The sequence below is a fragment of the Monomorium pharaonis genome, chromosome 6 (assembly GCF_013373865.1).
Source record: "Monomorium pharaonis isolate MP-MQ-018 chromosome 6, ASM1337386v2, whole genome shotgun sequence".
In the NCBI taxonomy this organism is placed as follows: Eukaryota; Metazoa; Arthropoda; class Insecta; order Hymenoptera; family Formicidae; genus Monomorium; species Monomorium pharaonis.
The window spans coordinates 6,524,973-6,543,597 of NC_050472.1; the positions used below are offsets into that span (position 1 = coordinate 6,524,973).

At 36.1% G+C, this 18,625-nt stretch overlaps 1 protein-coding gene and 1 long non-coding RNA gene across 4 annotated transcripts in view; one reads left to right on the forward strand and one right to left on the reverse strand.

Moving 5' to 3' along the window:
* Nucleotides 1–186: 186 nt before the first annotated feature.
* On the forward strand, nt 187–5,815 carry LOC114254464. Of its 2 annotated transcripts, none has more exons than XR_003625846.2 (2): nt 187–259; nt 3,848–5,815. It is a non-coding gene; the product is annotated as an uncharacterized LOC114254464 (long non-coding RNA). The 2 variants fall into 2 exon arrangements; XR_003625845.2 differs by lacking the exon at nt 187–259 and adding an exon at nt 1,568–1,609.
* LOC105834989 (box A-binding factor) overlaps nt 5,053–18,625 on the reverse strand; it is a 77,988-nt gene continuing 64,415 nt past the window's right edge. Inside the window, exons 7-9 of one of the 2 annotated variants that reach the window (XM_012677893.3) lie at nt 8,520–8,608; nt 6,777–7,059; nt 5,053–6,544 (exon numbers count right to left, since the gene is read on the reverse strand). In XM_012677893.3, coding sequence (XP_012533347.2) covers nt 6,120–6,544; nt 6,777–7,059; nt 8,520–8,608 — 797 coding nt within the window. In that variant the 3' untranslated portion in view covers nt 5,053–6,119. Of the gene's footprint in view, nt 6,545–6,776; nt 7,060–8,519; nt 8,609–9,281; nt 9,458–18,625 lie in introns of both variants that reach the window. The other variant, XM_012677892.3, reaches the window with a different exon arrangement.

An 18,625-nucleotide genomic window follows, 5' to 3' on the forward strand; every position in this document is an offset into this window, starting at 1 on the left:
TACTCTACGCGTGCGATCGTCGTCGTCGTCGTCGTCGTCGCCGCCGTCGTCGTCGTCGTCGTTGGAACTGCCGCCTGGTAGCGCGAGATCGAAGCTTCGATTTTATCCGAGAGCCGTCAAATATTAACTGATGACGATTAAAAGCCGACCGCCGCCGCCGTGTTGTATTATATCGCGCCGGGAACCCTTCCGCGGACGCCATGTTGGTACCGGTGCTCCCGCACTTCCACTTGCCACGCGAGCTGTGAGAACTGTGGTGGTGAGTGTTGGTGAATGAAATGACGATGGCAATAGGAGGTTTTTTTCAGAACTAGGTCTTCCTGGAGACCAAGACCAAGTTGACTGCAGTTGACCGAGAATTAGAAAAATTACATTTTTGTAATTAGAGGAATCCCGGGAAAAAATGTTTTATATAAAAGCATATATAAATATATATAAAATATGTCCATATATTTTAAATTAAACGAAACTTATATTTTAAATTAGTTTCTGTCTTTTCAGTATGACTATTATTTTTTTATATCAAACAGATATTTTACAAAAGAAAGAAGACTAATATAAATCTATATGGACATATTTTATATATATTTATATATGTTTTTATATGAAACATTTTTTTCCGAGATGTCACCAATACTGATTCTGGGCTTCCTAATAAAGCGATTCTAATGTTTCTTTATTTCTCGAAAACTCAGTTTTATTATATTCTGATGATAATATCTCTAATATCAAATTAATTTCTTTTATATTCTTGTCACACAATATCGCGAGTTAAATATAAAATATATATGTTTTATATTCTTGCACATGCTTGTCATTCTTTTATGCTTGCAGTTCTTCTACATACATTGTAATACACATTTCATTAATTTATATTTAAAGAGTACAAACCTTGTCTTTTAAATATTATTTCAATTTAAACAAATGTAAAAATATTACTGAATTGACTATACATCGTTCTTTATAAGTAAAAAATACATAATTAAATAACAATAAAAATAAAAGTAAAAATAAACGAATACATCTGCTTAATCTATATAAATAAAAATGTAAAATGTTTGTTATATGAATTTATATAAATTAAATAATAAAATTTAAATAATAAAGAATTTGAGCAAAATGTTTATATTAAAGGACAAATACAGGATATTAAAAAAGGTAAAATCGAACATTAATTTCAAAATAATTACAGATATGGTAATAATTATTTTAAATTAAATAATTTTAAATTAAATAATTTCGAAATAATTATATTGACCGGGAGAGACCGGGAGAGACGGGGAGAGACGAGAAGAGACCGGGAGAGACCGGGAGAGACCGAAAGAGACCGGGAGAGACGGGGAGAGCTTGGGAGAGACCGGGAGAGACGGGGAGAGACGAGGAGAGACCGGAAGAGACCGGGAGAGACGGGGAGAGACGGGTAGAGACGAGTAGAGACGGGGAGAGACGGGGAGAGACCGCGAGAGACGGGTAGAGACGGGGAGAGACCGGGAGAGACGGGGAGAGACGGAGAGAAACGAAGAGAGACCGGGAGAGACGGGGAGAAACGAGGAGAGACCGGGAGAGACCAGGAGAGGCGAAGAATGTTCCTAATTGTGTTTAAATTAAGGTAATAAGAAAAATAAAGAAGGCTGTTATTTTATTGAAAAAAAGGAACTTATTTAAAACAGTCTTTTGAATGGATTTCTAAATCCATGGCAGCTTTTAGAAAAAAATAACAAAATATTGATTCATAAAATTAATCAATAATAAATTAAATACATACACTCTAATTCAAAATGTTTAATTAAAAAAAATGGGTATTTTTAAAAAAATTCGGTTTTTTTAATTAAAAATTATTTCAAAGTTTTAATAAAATAAGATTTATATTACATTATAATAAAAATACAAAACAATAAATAAAAACAAATTAATTAAATACAGTGCCAAAGGCAATAAATAAATAAAGTAAATTAGAAGTACGTGAATAAATGAATATTAGATTTATTAAAGATAGATAAATGCTTATTCAAAAATAAAATAAAAAGAGCAACAGTAAAGCAAGGCTCTTGAAAGTTAAACAATGAAAGCAAAAAAAATTTGAACGTAGCATAAGAATAGAGAGCCACAGCAACGCGTGGCAGGGCATAGCTAGTTAATCATAAAAGTAATACAAAATTTTCAATATATTGAATAAAGAGCAATATTTTTAAAAAAGTTTGGGCTTTTATAAACAAGTAAGTGTAAATGAAATAAATTTTTTTGAAATTGAAAAAATAATAATTTGACAGTATTTTTGATAACAAAATATCTACATATATCGTATCTATAAAATAATGCGACATTCTATAGCATAATCAATTTATAAAGAACAGTTAACTTATCGATTAGGTCGTTGGTTCGATTCCGACTCTTATCACACGTATGCCTTTCAACTTTTGAAAATTTACCACACAAATTTTATTAACTTATTTTATTTTAAAATAATTCTAAGTTGCTCTTCCGAAAGCATCCATATTCCGATTTAGTTTCAAGTTTAAAAATGAGTTTTTTTTAAAATAAAATGCAGGTCTCTTCTCGTCTTACACCTGCCCACATGTTTTTATCCTTTGGATTAGTAAAAATTGTGCTCGCATATGTTTTCTTTATTTAAAAGGAACCTATTTTCAAAACTTGGACTAAATCGGAACATCGATGTTTTTGAAAGTTTCGTCTAATTCTACTTATAAGATTATCCCACATAGACCACATCTTTCAGAAAGCTTTCTAAAAGATATCTGAAAGATATCTTCTATCAGATATTTTTCAGAAAACTTTTTGAAAGATGTGCTGTATGGGATAATATCCCAATGTCCAAAATCGAGACATAAGACGTTCTAAAGACGTCTTTTAGATGACTTTTACACAACTTTTATTTGGACATAAAAATATGACTAAAAAATATCTTAAAGGCATCTTTAAGACATCTTATGTCTCAATTTTGAACATGGTGCTGTCTGGGACATTATTATATCGTATTACGATTTGTTTAATACTAAAATAGAATTGGTACAAAAAACGCCTTAAACATGTGTCTGTAAATTGCTTATAAATAGGGATGGGCAATGTTAAAAAATATATCGATGTTTAAAACATCGATTAAAGAAAAAAAAATTGAAACATCGATTATATACGAAAAAATTGATTTATTGATTAATCGTTAAAATAAAAAAAAAACCACTTAAATTAGTTAATATTAATAGTAATATTAATAGTAATTATGTACTAAAAAAGTAAAATAACAAAAATAGCATAAACGTAATAAAATAAACAAAAGTTAGCAAATTTATTACAATATTTTGTAATTTTATTGATCAAAGTATTCACATCTGTTGGCTGCCCTGATAACTCTGACTATCGGTTCATCTAACCGAATTGCAATTCATCGAAAATACCTTTGCCAAGATAATTGTCATGGAATATACATTAAATGGGAATTATGATCTTTAATCACAAAGGATTTACTACACAATATCTTGCTCATTGTTCTTCTCGTTATGTCAATTCTTTATATTCTGTGTAGATTAAACTCAATCTAATTTTTTTTCCATTCATATAATTTATAGAAAACAATCACACATGAATCGCCTTAACATGTTAGGAAGAATTACTTAAAAGATTTTACCGTAAATTTCATAAATTCTTTATGCAAATAATTATATGTATATTATAGAAAAAACTAGATAAAAGAAGAAAAAGCTAAAACTAAAAAGTAAAGAAAAAAATATTTGCATTAAAACTGTACGGAACAAAAAACTTATAAATATTTGTGATGTTTTTTTATCTTCTGTATATTCGGCTCATTCACAATTTATTACCTGCGTCCCAGGTCTTTTTCGTGAAGCTCCTTGACGAGGGATCGGTTTACCTTACCAAGCATGTACAGGCGCATACCTCACAGTTATCATTTTGTCGGGGAACGAAGCTTGAAGGCGGAGGGTTGTTGTCATGGTTACAGAGCACACACTAGTGGGTACTGCTGATAAGAGGATCAGGTGAGATATCGTTCTAATAAGGCAACAATCCAACGAGCATTATTGTCCCAGATGCAATAGCGTAATCAAGACTTATAATAGATAAAGATATTGTTTTTAAACTAATAGTTACATTTTAAAGTTATTTTTAGTTAACATCTTCTAGATTTAAATGTAACGTAAAATTTATTTTGTGTTATTTAATAAAGTCTCATAAATCCAAAAGAACATTTTCTTAGAGATGAAGATAAACATTCACCAAGATTATACACGTTTATAGTAGCTGTATTTAATTGAAAATAAAAATTTTATTTTAGAAAATTAAACATTAAACGATTTTATAACTTAAGTAATAATTAGCTATTCTAAAACTTTTATGAATCATTATATCGACTACGCCATTGCAAACAAGAGAGGACATGTGTGGCTACGAAGATTAGTCGAGACATTGCATTATCACCAAAAATACACAAGGATGAACTTTCGGCCGTTCACTGACTCCTTGCCACTCATCAAAACCGGATGTTTTTGTAAATATTATAGAGAAGTTCTTGTTAAACGCATTTGTAACTTAAATTTCAATAATTCGACAAATATATTATTTTTTTAAATAACATAAAAATGTAATTCTAATAAAAAAAAATATAGATAGCATATTTTATGTTACGCAATTATATGTAGGTAATAATGCATTGAATTAATTTTCTGCAATTCATTATAAAACGTATTTTTTGTTATTAATAATTACATTATAATTTCTAATTATCTAATTTCACTAATAAAAATCAACAAAGTTTATACACATAAATCATTTTCAAAACAAACTTACCTTAAAAACCTTAGATTTAAGCTATATAATTGTATCATAATTATAAATCATTAGAACGAAGCTTTTTAGCGCTTCGTTTAAAATATTCTATTTTATTTAGAAATAAACTAAACTATCTGATATACACAATACACTATTCCAATATACAGTACTTTAAAATATATTATACAAAATATGTTGACGCAAACTACTAATAAAATTGCGTTACGGAAGGAAAGAAAATATATGTTATAACTGTCGCATATATTTATTCGCATAGCCGTCAGATATGTTTCTAGAATATTCATCGTAGTTGCTATATGTTCCTTATTTTATTGTATTATGTTACACTATCATTAGCTTTATTTCTTTCTTTAGCTTTATTTATTCCTTAGCTTTATTCTACCGCTATCGCGCGATATGTCTTCCCAGACAGCATGCATGTCTAAAAGATGTCAAAAAAATATTTTAAAGTCTTTTAGGCCATATATGCTATTTGGGTTATGTTACATCGAGGACATCAACCAGATAAAAAAAAATATCCTTCAGATTACTGAAAGATGGCTTGCACTTTTTCGAAAAGTTTCGAAAAGTAATCTTTTAGTGATAAAAGATATTTTACATATGCAAAGTTTTGAAATATTTATGGAGATGTCTTGAAGATATCTTTTTAAAATCTAAAAAATTTATATGACAAATATCATAAAAATATCTTTTAAGCTGTCTTCAACTTGGGTCTTTTTAAATATTTTCCTGAAGTATCTTCTGAATATATCTTTAATAAGACATCCTTTAAATATTCATATGATCTGAATATTCTCTGGATATATATCCGTTCGATTAGAATATCCTTGTGTTTTATGTATAATTTCATAGAATATAAAGATACTTATACGTAATCTTACATAAGAAAATTCCCATATACATACATATATGTACAATTACAACAATATCATTCGTAATTTGGTATCATCTTAGATGTCGATACAAGATTTGTCGATAAAATCTTCTTTGGTAAAAAAAAAAAAGAAAAAAAATTGAATAAAAATAACAAAATAAACGAAGAAAATTATTTTATTTTTTTAGAAGAAAACATATTTTCCTCTGGAAATTTTTATTTTGCATATCACAATGCGCGCAGGAAAGTAAGATCAGCGAGACCGTCTGTTTCGCTGTTTAAAAAGCGGGAATTAAACTCCCAGGCAATTCCCAGGTCTTTTGGTTGACAGGCACTTGCTTTGTCACTAATTGTCAGTTATTTTTTTATTTATTGCCTTCTCAGGCAAACAATTCGGCATCTTTGCGGAACTGCAAGATGTTTAGGATGATATCGACACAACCGTAGATCTCTCGAGGTGACCATTATCCAGCATAATTTTAGATCCGGCTGGACTGGTTGACGGACTGCCTAGAGTGACGATATGTGGCGAAGTGAGTTGGTGATGATCAGGTGAGTGACCAGCCGAGACCATTCCAGGTGAGCGCGTGCAAGGCGGCGACGGGCATTCAATCTTCGGCGAATGGGTCTCCAGCAGTTGGTGATGGTGTTGCTGCTGCTGCTGTTGCTGCTGCTGCTGCTGCTGCTGTTGCGAATTCACCAGATCGAAATACATGGACTGAGCAGCAGGAACAGTGTACACTCCTCGAATCCTGCTCGAAGGCTGAGGACTACCGTAAAGGTTGTCTGGATACGGCATTTGCGCCACGCCAGTGTGAGCCATTCTCAGATCGCCATAGGTGTCTACTTAAAAGCAAAGCAATTTTTTTTAAATTAATTAAAATTTTGAATCTTTTACCATTATTTTATTATATGTATATATATGTGTATATAAAAGAACAATGGTAAAATAGACAGATTTTATTATAGCAAAAAAAGAGTTTTCAAGAAAGAAAAAAGTCCGATTCGTAGAAAATAAAAAGCATTGAATTTTCTGTAACGATAATTAACAGTTAATTAATAGTGATGTTATATTTACCTGGTTCTAACTTAACGTTATTGTTGTTGTTGTTGTTATTGTTCAGCGACTGCGTGACAGTGCCCGTAAGAGGCGTATCGCTGCTTTTCATTCCACCCTTGGGCTTCCGCTTGCGCGTTTGAATGCTGTCTTTTTTCATGGTCGACGGCCTGTTGACGCCGTGCAGCTTGTAATAAAGACCGCAGGCATTGCACACCGGTTCGCCGTGCGTGTTGCGACGCCACAGGGACGTCATCGTGGTCTCACAGTTGCTACAAGCGAGACCCATGCGTCTCGTGGCAGACTGGAGAGACATAAAATCGTTAATTATCTTTGGCAAAAGAGATCTGAAAATGATTTCGCCAGGATGAAAGCAGTAATGGATGGATTGAATTGTTCTTAAGGTGTACCATTATATTCCAGGATTATAAATGTGAAATGTAAGAATTAATTTGACATTATGAACGGTATATTGAAAAACTACATAAAATATGAGAGAAATTTATGCTGTGAATTTTTCGAAAGAAATTATATACAACGCGACAGTATTGTCGGAAAGTAACGTTGATTGAATATTTGAGCATTTAAGAAGAAAACTCGCGGTATCGTATGGTCAATCACCGTTTCCCCCATCGGACCATTAAAGAGAGACATTCGATACGAACTATGAGAAAGGATCAGATTACCGTTAATTAAAAAGTTTTTCGGTGCAAGGTACCGCAGAGACCGCGGAGCAGAAAAGTGAGCCACCCTCGGTCACGAAGATCACGCGAGCCTGGAAAAACTCAACAGAACAAAAAAGAATCATTCCGTGAATCGGAAATTTGCAAGCGGCACGCTGAGATTGCGTACGAGAGACGTTGACTTTACGACACAGGCTGCACGTGATTTCGGGAAGGAGAGTGCTCGTACCATGGGTATAGTGGCACCCCGGGCGCTACGACACGAGTGTTTTCTACTAGAAATGCTCCATCGACGACGAAAACAGTCAAGGACGACTGCCCTCGTCTCGATAATTAACAGACATTTAGTGTAATGATGTGTGAACGATGAGAGCGTGATGTTAATGCGATTAGGTAAATTACGGGACAGGAAAAGACAGGGAGGAAGAAATTGTCATCGATCCTTGACCACAAGCAGTTTTCCCATAGCATTGAATTTAATATTTTAATACATTTAATTTAATCGTAATTATATTAATTTATGATATCACACTTATTATTAACTTTTGATCAAACTCTTTATTCATCTACAATAATAGTAAATTAATTTCTCTGACCAATAAATGTTTCAAACATACCAATGAAGTAAATTGCTTATACTGGTCTGCATCGGATCTTGGTGATGAACATAATTTTTCTATTAATTTAATACTCTCAGCTCATACAAACTGCGCGCCGACAATTTCTTTATTTATCTATCTACAATATATTTCTGTTTACACAGCACCTGATTAAATAATTATTGATTATTAGAAAAAAAAATGTCAATATATATTATAAACTTTACTGCTACTCAGCCGTAGAGACGAATCAACGATGATGATAATGAGCTGAAGAAACACAATAACTGTGATGAATTCTGCGATGAGACACAAGGAAACCATCATCTTCGATGATAGAGATGGATAGGAAAAGGAAAGAGGGATATCAGACACAGATTTATTATTACAATACCGTTAGAGAGAAGAAAAAGGAAAGACAGATAGAAAGCTTAAGAGAGAGAGAAAGAGAGAGAATGCTGACTTGGGAGGATGACACCTACCAAACGACGGCTCGATTTCTCCTCCACGAGGCCACGACGGGGGCCACTATACCCAAAGAAGTCTTTGCAGAAACTGCCCTGGTCCGCCACTGAAACAGACACGAGGCCATACGTTAGGGGTAATTTTTTTTTTCTCTTTCTTCGCGCATGTATTAAATACGGATCGAGCATCTCGGGGTGAGAGGTTCGAGCTTTCGATATCGTGAGGTGCGAGGGAGAATTTATTTAATCTCTTTTTTCTTTTTTTTTTTTTACGGTCGGGATGCGACTGCTCGAGCGTCCCTTGTTGGAACTTACAAAAGGGCAGAACATCACGGGCGAATTTCCACATAGGCTCCTGGACGGTAAAACGAGAACGAGCGAGAAAAGATCCTTCTCTGTTTTTCTCTCTCTTTCTGTCTCTTTCTCTCTTTATATCCCCATTTCTCGAATGCAGCCGCGGTTGCGGCTGTAGTCCGATTCGTGGAACCAACGGCTTGCGAAACGACGTTTGCATCACTCGCGCGAGCTTATCCGCGTCTCTTAACGCTCTTTCTTTTTTTTTTTTTAAAAAGGAAAAAAGTTGCTCTAATTTATTTTTTTACAAATTCTTTTTCACAGAGATAATACAAAGATTAAGCAACGAGGCCGTAAAATGAAAGAAACGTCCGTGACACGACGGAGCGTCCACGCGGGGCGTTCCGATTCTTTTTTTCTCCTTCCGAATGTTGCAAGCAAGCTTCGCCCGCAAACCGTTCCGTTCCCCGGAGTCGTCTTCCTTACCAGGCGACGTGGCTGTTTAACTAATGGACGATTCATTCCGTTCATCTTATGGTAGAGACCGCATGCGTTGCAGAGGTAATGCCCGGTACCATCTCTACGCCATAAGGGTGTGGAAATCGCGCCGCAGTTCACGCACTCGCGGCCCTCGGTAAAGTACTCCGCGTCGATGTTGTGCACTGTGTGTTTCATTCATACTAGGTTTCTCAGAAGGATCAGACAGGTGCGTCGCGACAAATATGCATACACGTGCGCGACAGCGCTTATCTCTATTGTTTCTCTCTTCTTTTAATTGTATGCATCAGAATTAAGCCGTTACAATTTAATCACTTGGATTGACTGATAATTGACTGTCAATATGCTGCTTGCGATTTTAGAGGCATGGTGTATTGTCAGCTGTTAATAATTATAAATTCGCCCGGAGAGATAAAATAATCGGCGTAAGTGCGCGTAATGCAATATCTGCGACTTTTTTTTACTTCTATAGTTATATAATATTTGATAACAATTATAATGTATCACGTTAACGGGCAATTAGAGTGCAATTATATAATTGTAAATGTTACACCATGCCTTGCGTCATTCTATATATCTTAATTACAATAGTTATTAAGCTCATATATGTAATAACATTAATAATAAATAAAGTTTAATTAAATGTAAGATTAGTGTGACAAGAATTGATCATCGGAAAAAAATACTTGTCTTTACAAATAAAAAAAAAATGTGTAAAAAAATTTATTATAACCTTTCTGTATCTGTATCCTTTCTTTTTTTTTTTTGAAAAATTTCGCATTTACTTTCCGATCATTTACTACTTTCATTGTATGTAAAAAAACAAGTATTTTTTTCCTAGAAAACGCAGGCACGCAGACACGAATAAATTACTGAATAAATTTGTAAATACAATGACTGCTTTCCCCTTTTTTTTTCTTTCCTCCTCACTTCTACGAATCTTTTTCTTTCTATATCGGAAAAAATAAAAATGCATAATATCCATGCGTACTTCCGGAATAAAATGATGCGCGAAACAAAGCATTTACGCGGTTAGGTAAAAAGCAGCAGTGTCTTTTCCGCACATTTACTACACACGTACCTCTGACGGGAGCAACCGTATCTGCAGTGGCCTCTTTTTACGTGACCACTTGGAAACAATTGTTTCGTTAGTTCGCGGCATTCCCCCACTTCCATTACGTGACTATGAATATGCATAGTTTCTTAGAGTGAGCGCAACCATAGAACGCAAACTATTTCAGAACATACGAAATGTTCATTAGGAAAAATTTATCTGGTTTGCTTTTCTCCGGCAAATAAAAAAACGCAAGAATTTAATGATAAAAATAGTAACAATTATTATTATTAATAAAATATAGAAGAAATTGTAGAATGAAGTAATTTTAATCAATTTTGTGTAATTTTTAGCCATAAAGACATTTTAATGAACAAATGACTCTGTTCTTAATGACGGTTTGGCATTTAAAGCTGGAACCATTAAGGTTTTAATGTATTCTTCGAGTCACCCGTTGCATAAAATACTACAAAAAAACAAATTTCTTGCGCCATTTAAAACAAATATTATTTTTTACGTAAGCGCTATACGCGTGCAGGAAACACTATATAAATCTTAAAATGTTAATAACTAGTCATAATTGTGCGAGTTGCAATAAAGTAGTAAGAGTGAATATTAAAAATACGGGAAATATACAATGGAACGAGGAGCGCTGACGAAAAGAAAAAGGAAGGATGCAGGAAGTGTAAAAGAGCGACGGATGGCATTATCAGAGTTTCCGGCGTTTGCTGATAATAACGCTAGCCAGCCTAGTGGCCACGTGCGTATGTACTACATTAAAACGCGCCTCGCTTGAATCTATCGTACTAAAATTGTATCCTAATAGCAAAATTATTAATTGGAATTGTTTCAAGCGAGAAAGTTATCGCCATTTGATCCGAGATCGAGGCACAATTTTCCTGAAGCGATGCGTGAAATCGTTTGGCCACATCGTCGCAGCTAACTGCACCCGTTAAAGTGCGAACTCACGAAAATCCTAGTCGCGCCTATTTCTCCTACAATAAGGGACCGAGCGCACACCCCGTCACTTGACGACGGAGAAAAATAAGAGAATTCGTCTCGGGTTACTCGGTGAAAAAAAAAAAGAAGAAAAGCAAAGCGGAGAAGGAGAGAACGAAGAGAGGTCGGCGTACGCGAGCAGCACATCCGGCAGAAATGCGACTGGGAAGCAATCGGATATTGTATGTAGGTAAGCAAGAAGCTGCTGATGCCGTCCGAGTCCTACGAACTCGCGTGGAGCACATCGCACATGTACGTGCGCGGGTCGAGTTGCGGTTTTCGCGCCTTCATGACGCCACCTTGACCCACAAATGGGCTGTTAGTAATCGTCGGATTAGCGTTTGCGAGGAAATTGCGAGAGCAAACAATTCGGCGATGATACTATTTTTTTGTGCAACGACATTTTCGAGGTATAATATTCCCCTAGAAAAATGTAATACTGGACAGTGTTGAACTGGCCAATAATTATGACTTTTTTTTAAGTATTAAAAGTACTAACAACAGTGCTTTTAATACTTAAAATAAGTATTATTAATTATTATCCAGTGAGAAATAGTACATCGAATAGACATCGATTCGACATAGAAATCATCATTTCGATGTCGATTCGACGTCGAACTGATGTCGAATTCATTATCGTTTCTCGCTGGGTAGCCAATTTAATACTGTTCAGTATTACATTTTTATAAGGGATTTTATACGTATATTACAACTGTGTTATATAAATATCATTCGAAATGTATATAATTAAGTTGAGAATTCGATCGCCACTTCTCATCGATCCCATGGCATCATAGCCCCATGGCGTCTTTCTAGTTCGTCGAGTCGAAATCAAGATCGGGATATCCTATTGCCCGTGAATCGTTTTTATGGGTGTCCGTAACGCGGCACGCAGCTTTCGAAGTAGAAGCAGCGTCCGTAACTAGATCTGAAAGGACACAGAGGAGGGGGAGGGGAAGGAGGAAAGAGAGCCAGGGAATTAAAATGCGGGCATTGGATTACCGACACGAGGACGAGGAGGTCAGAGGACACGGGAATCTTCTCGAGATAGGAGGGGCGAAATCAGACTGGGAAGCAATCGGATATTATGTAAGCAAGAAGTGGCTGACGTAGCTGGGTATCCTGTACGGGGAGGGGGGGGGAGGAGAGGGGAAGGGGGAATCCTCGCTCGCTACGCTAGAGGTACGCTAAGGGTTCACGTTGCACTTTCGCACCCAAATGACGCCGTTCGCATACCGACCTTCGTGACACTCTATCTACGAGCGCGTTCCATCGCGCGAGAAAGAAAACTGCAAAATGCGACGGTGCGATTAAAAGAGAAGGAACAAAAAAAAATAATAGAAAGGAATAATGGAAAGTGCTAAATGTCGTGGAAAAAAAAATGCACAAGAGCAATGCATATTTTTTGCGCCGCAGATTAAATAATAAATCAGATTGCACATTATTTCTTCTATTCTAGCGCGCTTAATCTCACAGTTAGACGATTATACCACGGCGCGATAATAACTACGTTATCGTCGCATTAACATTCTTGTTAACCTGTGCTTTTGTTTCCTTTGACCGCTCTAATCTGCCCTCTGGGGCTTTGCGACATTTATTATTTCATATGGAAAGCTCGGCCGCGCCGATTACTCGCGCGGCTCGTACGTACTTGCGTGCACTTTCGCGCCAGATGTGTGCAGGCACTGCGGCCCATTGCCGTTGCCATTTACGACTTCGATCTTTCTGTCCCTCTCTCATTTTTTTATTTTATTATATTATTATATAATATATATATATATATATATATATATATATATATATATACAATTAAAGGTTCATCTTCTGTCATTAATTCTTATTTTTTCAAAATGTTATGTTCATTGATGAATCAATGCTTATGAATCAATAAAATTTCATCGGTCGAGAAATGTTCTTAAAAAATTTCATCGGATTTTTAAAGCTTAAGTAGAAACTAGCGGAAAGTGATGCAAGATATAGAATGCTAAAACTACTTTTCTTTGTTATTAATTGTTAATTGAACTATGATCGACTTTAAATTGGGTTAAACATAGCCATAAATGTAAATATGAACGAGAAAAGACGAGACGTACGCGTGTATATTCTGATCCAAGAAGAAGGTTTTGGATCACAACCGGATTAATTTAGGGACGGCCACGTGCACGGTCCTTCAGGATGATGCACGGCTCTCGCGTGATGCTCTCGCATCGACATACACGACGTATACCGAAAGTACACCGAGAGAAATAGTTCTTCTGTAAGTGTAGGAGGGGATAGATGTCTGGCACGGTTAAACTTAAATCACACCCAGCATGGTGAACTCGCGGATGAAACACTCGAGGTCGCGGTATGTTAAAAGGAGCGTCTCTCTCTCTTTCTCTCTCTCTCTCTCTCTCTCTCTCTCTCTCTCTCTCTCTCTCGCTTTCTCTTTCTCGTTGCTGGTCTGCTAGAATGAAGCCTGGATGCTGCGGCATGTGTAACCACAGGCTTTAGTCCCTGAAGAACCACTTAAACTCTCTAAGCTATCCCTCTCCGGTCGATACGTCCCTCAGAAATATGTATCTTTTCATTCTTACTTTTTCTCCCTCGGCAAACGTCTTAATTATTTTAATTTTGGTATTCAGCATTAGATAATTTTTTTGTTATAACATACACAAAAGAAATATTCGACGTTAGTATTCAAAATACACAAATTAATAATCATTGTTCTATAAGCAAGAATATAAAATCTTTTGTAGAGATTGATAATTTTTAATTTCAACAAGATATTATATTTTTACATCAATATTATAATAGCAGTCCTTATATAATATCATAATATATCATAATATTATAATATCACCTAAAAAGACAATGATTGTTTTTTGATAATAATAATAATTTTAATCCTTGACTTAAAGATATTGTTATTTCTTATCCAAAATTTTTTTCTTCTCAACTTATAAAAATTATTCCTAAATAAAGATGCATATAGAATTTATCAGATAATCAAATTGCGTTTATTTAACATCATCAAATTCTTTAAAGATTTTATGTTCTTGCTGAAACATGTGATTATTAAAACAGTGATTATTAAATAGACTATATTACTTTCAATTTAATACTATTTTTTTTTTAGCTAGATAGCTAAAATATAGCACGATATAACAGGTAAAATAAAAGTACTTAATTTGAATACGAGGAAAAAAAAGTAGAAGTAAGGAAAGCGTTTCATGTGACATATTAAAAACTTCAAAATAACTGTTAATTTTTTCTACCAAGTTCGAAATTTTTGCAAAATGCTTGTTCCTTTGAAATCTTCAGTAAAAGGAAAACTCCAAAATTATTGAAAAAAAAAACTCAAAGAATTAATAAAAATAACTTGTAATGAGAAAAAATATTTTAACGGAGATAATTTAAGATTCAACAAGATATTTTCAACTTTCACTCAGCTTTCTCAGTATGACGAACTTTTATGTCAAGCGGATAAAGAAGTCCGGTCGACCTCCGTGAACCTTGAGGAGAGGCGCATTTATCTTGGCGTCATTATTAATATCTAAAATAAGTGACCGAGTCGTGTTTAACGTTCAATGTACTCGAGCGTTATCAGCCGAACAAGTCTCTTAATTATTGCCGAAAACGGATAGAGGAAAAAGAGCGAGTCGGTGACACAGGCGGGGAGGTGAAGTGCATCATCAGTAATGAGCGAGTTGCGCGCGATATCCGACCTCGGTGAACTTCTGCTTGCATAAGAACCAAAGTTAATTGCGGACGACACCGGGGAGGTATTTAAAAAAAAGTTTTATGTCTTAATCGAACTTATCGAGCTTATCCTCTACGTGGCATGCCCCGCGAACGTGACATGCAACTGTCATAAGTCACAATCGACTCAACGAACATTATGATCTTAATTTAATCCGACGCATCAGATTAAAAAAAAAAGAACTGTCTCAGCGGTCGTATCACGATTTACCGGATATCTTGTAATCGCATTTTCAAAAACAGCTATGTATTCAATAAACTTTTTGAATTCGCTCAAGTTCAGCTTGCACCATAATGTCACATTGCACATTGGTGGAAATAAAGAAATGCAATAACATTCACTGAAAGAACGCAGCGCGACTTAATTGTTTCGGAGAAGAAGAACTCGTATGAATGCTGCTCCTATTTCCAAGTCAAACGAGATCCGTGATGAATGGTATTCAATTATATAGACCTGAATCGGACACCTGAGAGTACGGCGGAATTGTCGTAAAGTGACGCGCGTCTGTAAGATACAACCCTATCGTTACCTCTGTATCGCGGCGCGTAGACACTAGGCCTAGATTAGGCCTACGCGCTCGTGCGACCTAGGTCATGGTCGTATCAATGCCTGCCTCCTTCGATAGCCGCCAGCGGCGCGTGACGTTGCGGAAAAACAGGTGTCGCGGACCGGCCGGCAAGGCACAGAGATACAGAATTAAGACGACTCCTTCACGGCTACCGCGAGACCCGAAATTGTAGACGATAAAGAAAGAACTCGACAGAGCGGCGACGGGGGATGCGTCTTCGCGAAGGAATGCATAACGGTGATTTCTGAATCACCGACTTCGAGGAAACAACAGGTATATTCTCAAAAAAGGAAAAAAAAGAAAAAAAAAGGGACCGCGTAAAATGGGAACTGAAGTTTTGAGCCGAAAGATCAAAATATAAAACATTTTTGTGCGCTTTATGAAAGTAAGGCAATAAAAATTAGTATGAGCAAATTGCAAAATTATAACAGAGCCAAGGTAATATTATTTATTGTAAAATAATATAAACAATTTCCTCGTAATAAAAATGCGTTAGATCCGGTTGCGATATACAACTTGAAATTAGCAAAATCGTAAAGGGTATTACAAACTAAAATGCGTATGACCGATTGTGCGGGCTGGAAAAAGAGTTCATTGGTATTTATTAGTTAATCTGCTCCCGACAGGCCAACAAAACACAACAAAACCGCGAATCCGTATCGCGGATTCTCGTTTACAAAGTCGACATGTCAGTGGTCAGCAGCCGGTGACCCGTACGAACGATAAGTTTTCAGTCTCTCTTTCGATAACGAAATGGAAATTCGTGAGATACGCGCCATCTAGCCTATCGATCGTCAAATATTTTAAGACACTCTTAAATAATTAATGCGCAGGCTAAAAAAGTCGCGCGGAGAAATATCGTACCCTCGGGGAAGCGGTGTCAAGTAAGGGGATATACACGCTGAAACACGATACGCGCGTTTCGAGTGGTATGCCCTCGGAACAGCCCTAATTTTAGTGTCCCGAACGAATCAGTCACAACTATGCGATTATCCGTGACCACCCGTGGCCACCGAGCCGATCTCTCGCCTCCGGGTGTTCGAATTTTCCACGTTTTTAGCGGAGCCTCGAATCCTTTTCTTCGTTATTTATGACCACTGTAACGTGATCGTCTTGAATTACCGCCAATTCATCATTCGCGGGGAAACCGTACCTTGCTGCCCGGAATCGTGCAAATTATTAAAAAAAAAAAGGAAAAAAAATCCGAACGGACTGGAATTCGACCAAAAAAAGATCTGTCGACGTAGCATTCGATAAAACCGCGAATGAGAGAACGATAGTCCCTGAGTAGCAAAATACATTGGTAGCATATTGGCTAATATTAGTTAAACATTGGTTATATTGGGAGTGGATTGGTCAATGTTTTCCCAATGTTTCCCAATGTAACGCCAATATTGATAATAAAATATTGGTTTTAAATTAGGATTGCAATTAATGCCCAATATGAAAACTTGAATGATCTAATATTGGCCCAATGTTGAACCAATATTGAACCAATATTGCTGCTTAGACAAATTAGCTAAATAAGATGAAACGTTCGCTTTTACAATATTGAACCAATATTGGGGATATTGTCTTTACATTGCTTCTCAATATTGCTACCAATGTTTTATGCTATAAAGACACAACTGTTTTTTTAATCGATCGCAAAGAGCGCGTGTGTACGTCGCCCATGGAATCCGAGACGGAGCTCGCGAAGGAGGGTGTACGTACACACGCCCACCGATCACCGCTTGACGATATCCACGTCGCTGCAAGTTGCTGCAGCAGAGAAACGCGGGACGATGCCACCTCGCGTGTGTGTGTCGCTTAGCGCCGGCGCTCATCATCTATTCCCGCAGATGCGCGCGACGAGGAGTCGGCCGCATCAAAGGACACCGCCCACTTCAGGAACGCACACGGCATGCGGTCGGCGAGGAGGGTGCTCTGGTCGTTCAAGGATCTCCTCGGCTGAGGGTTACTTACAGATCGGTTACTTAGACCCAAACCCCGTGCCCATGTCACCCTGAACCTCGTGGTTTCGTATTTCGTACTGTCACCCGAGTTTGGGAAATTAGTTAGAAGAGCGTGTCAGAATTGAAAAAAACAGAAGAAAAAAAAATCTTTAATTCATAAAACCCCTAGCCTTAGTATTTATCCTAGAATTTGTTCCGTTTATACCCAGAAACGCATGGAAGTAAATAAATAAAAAAATAAAAGCATTTTTATTCTAAAAGTACCACTCTATTTTATAAATAAAGTTAAATAACTGTCAATAAAATGTATTCGATATAAAAGGAAAATAAAAATTTCTTTGAAGATGGTTTTACAGTCGAACTAACGTGCTATAGAATAGCAGATAAAGACACAAATGCGTTATCACGACGCGCCGCACGTGAAAAAAATTGTAAAATAAATACATTCAGCAGAAGTCGTGACAATTAATAAGTTGCGAAGAATGTTTCTCGTTAAATTCCGCATACAGATCAAGTGAAACGGGCAACACACGTTTGCATTATCGCGACGATACCCGGCCAATTCTTGCGATTTTATTGCCGGAGACACGAACCCTGCGATTTGATTATCTAAATCGTGAGAATATACAGCGATCACTGCAAACACGCGGCGATGAAGCTGCACAAGCGAATTTATTATTGTCAGACGAATCAAGATGCCTTACGATTTCAGTTCAGTTGTGTAACATTAAAACGAAAGAAACGAGGCAACTTCTAGTTTATAGTTTTATGATGTAATCGTGCGATTTGCGCCTGCCGTTGATCAATTCTTATCAACTCTTTTAATACCGCGAATTCGATACACAATAATATTTTTCAATTTTATTTTGCAAAAGACAACTTTTTACTTTACAAATATTAAATAATAGGATTATTTTTTCATAAACATGCATTTTTATCAAAAAGAAAGACCCAACAATTTTTACATCTGTTCTGTCATAAGAATAAAGCATTAAAAGAGTTCTTCTTCAACCT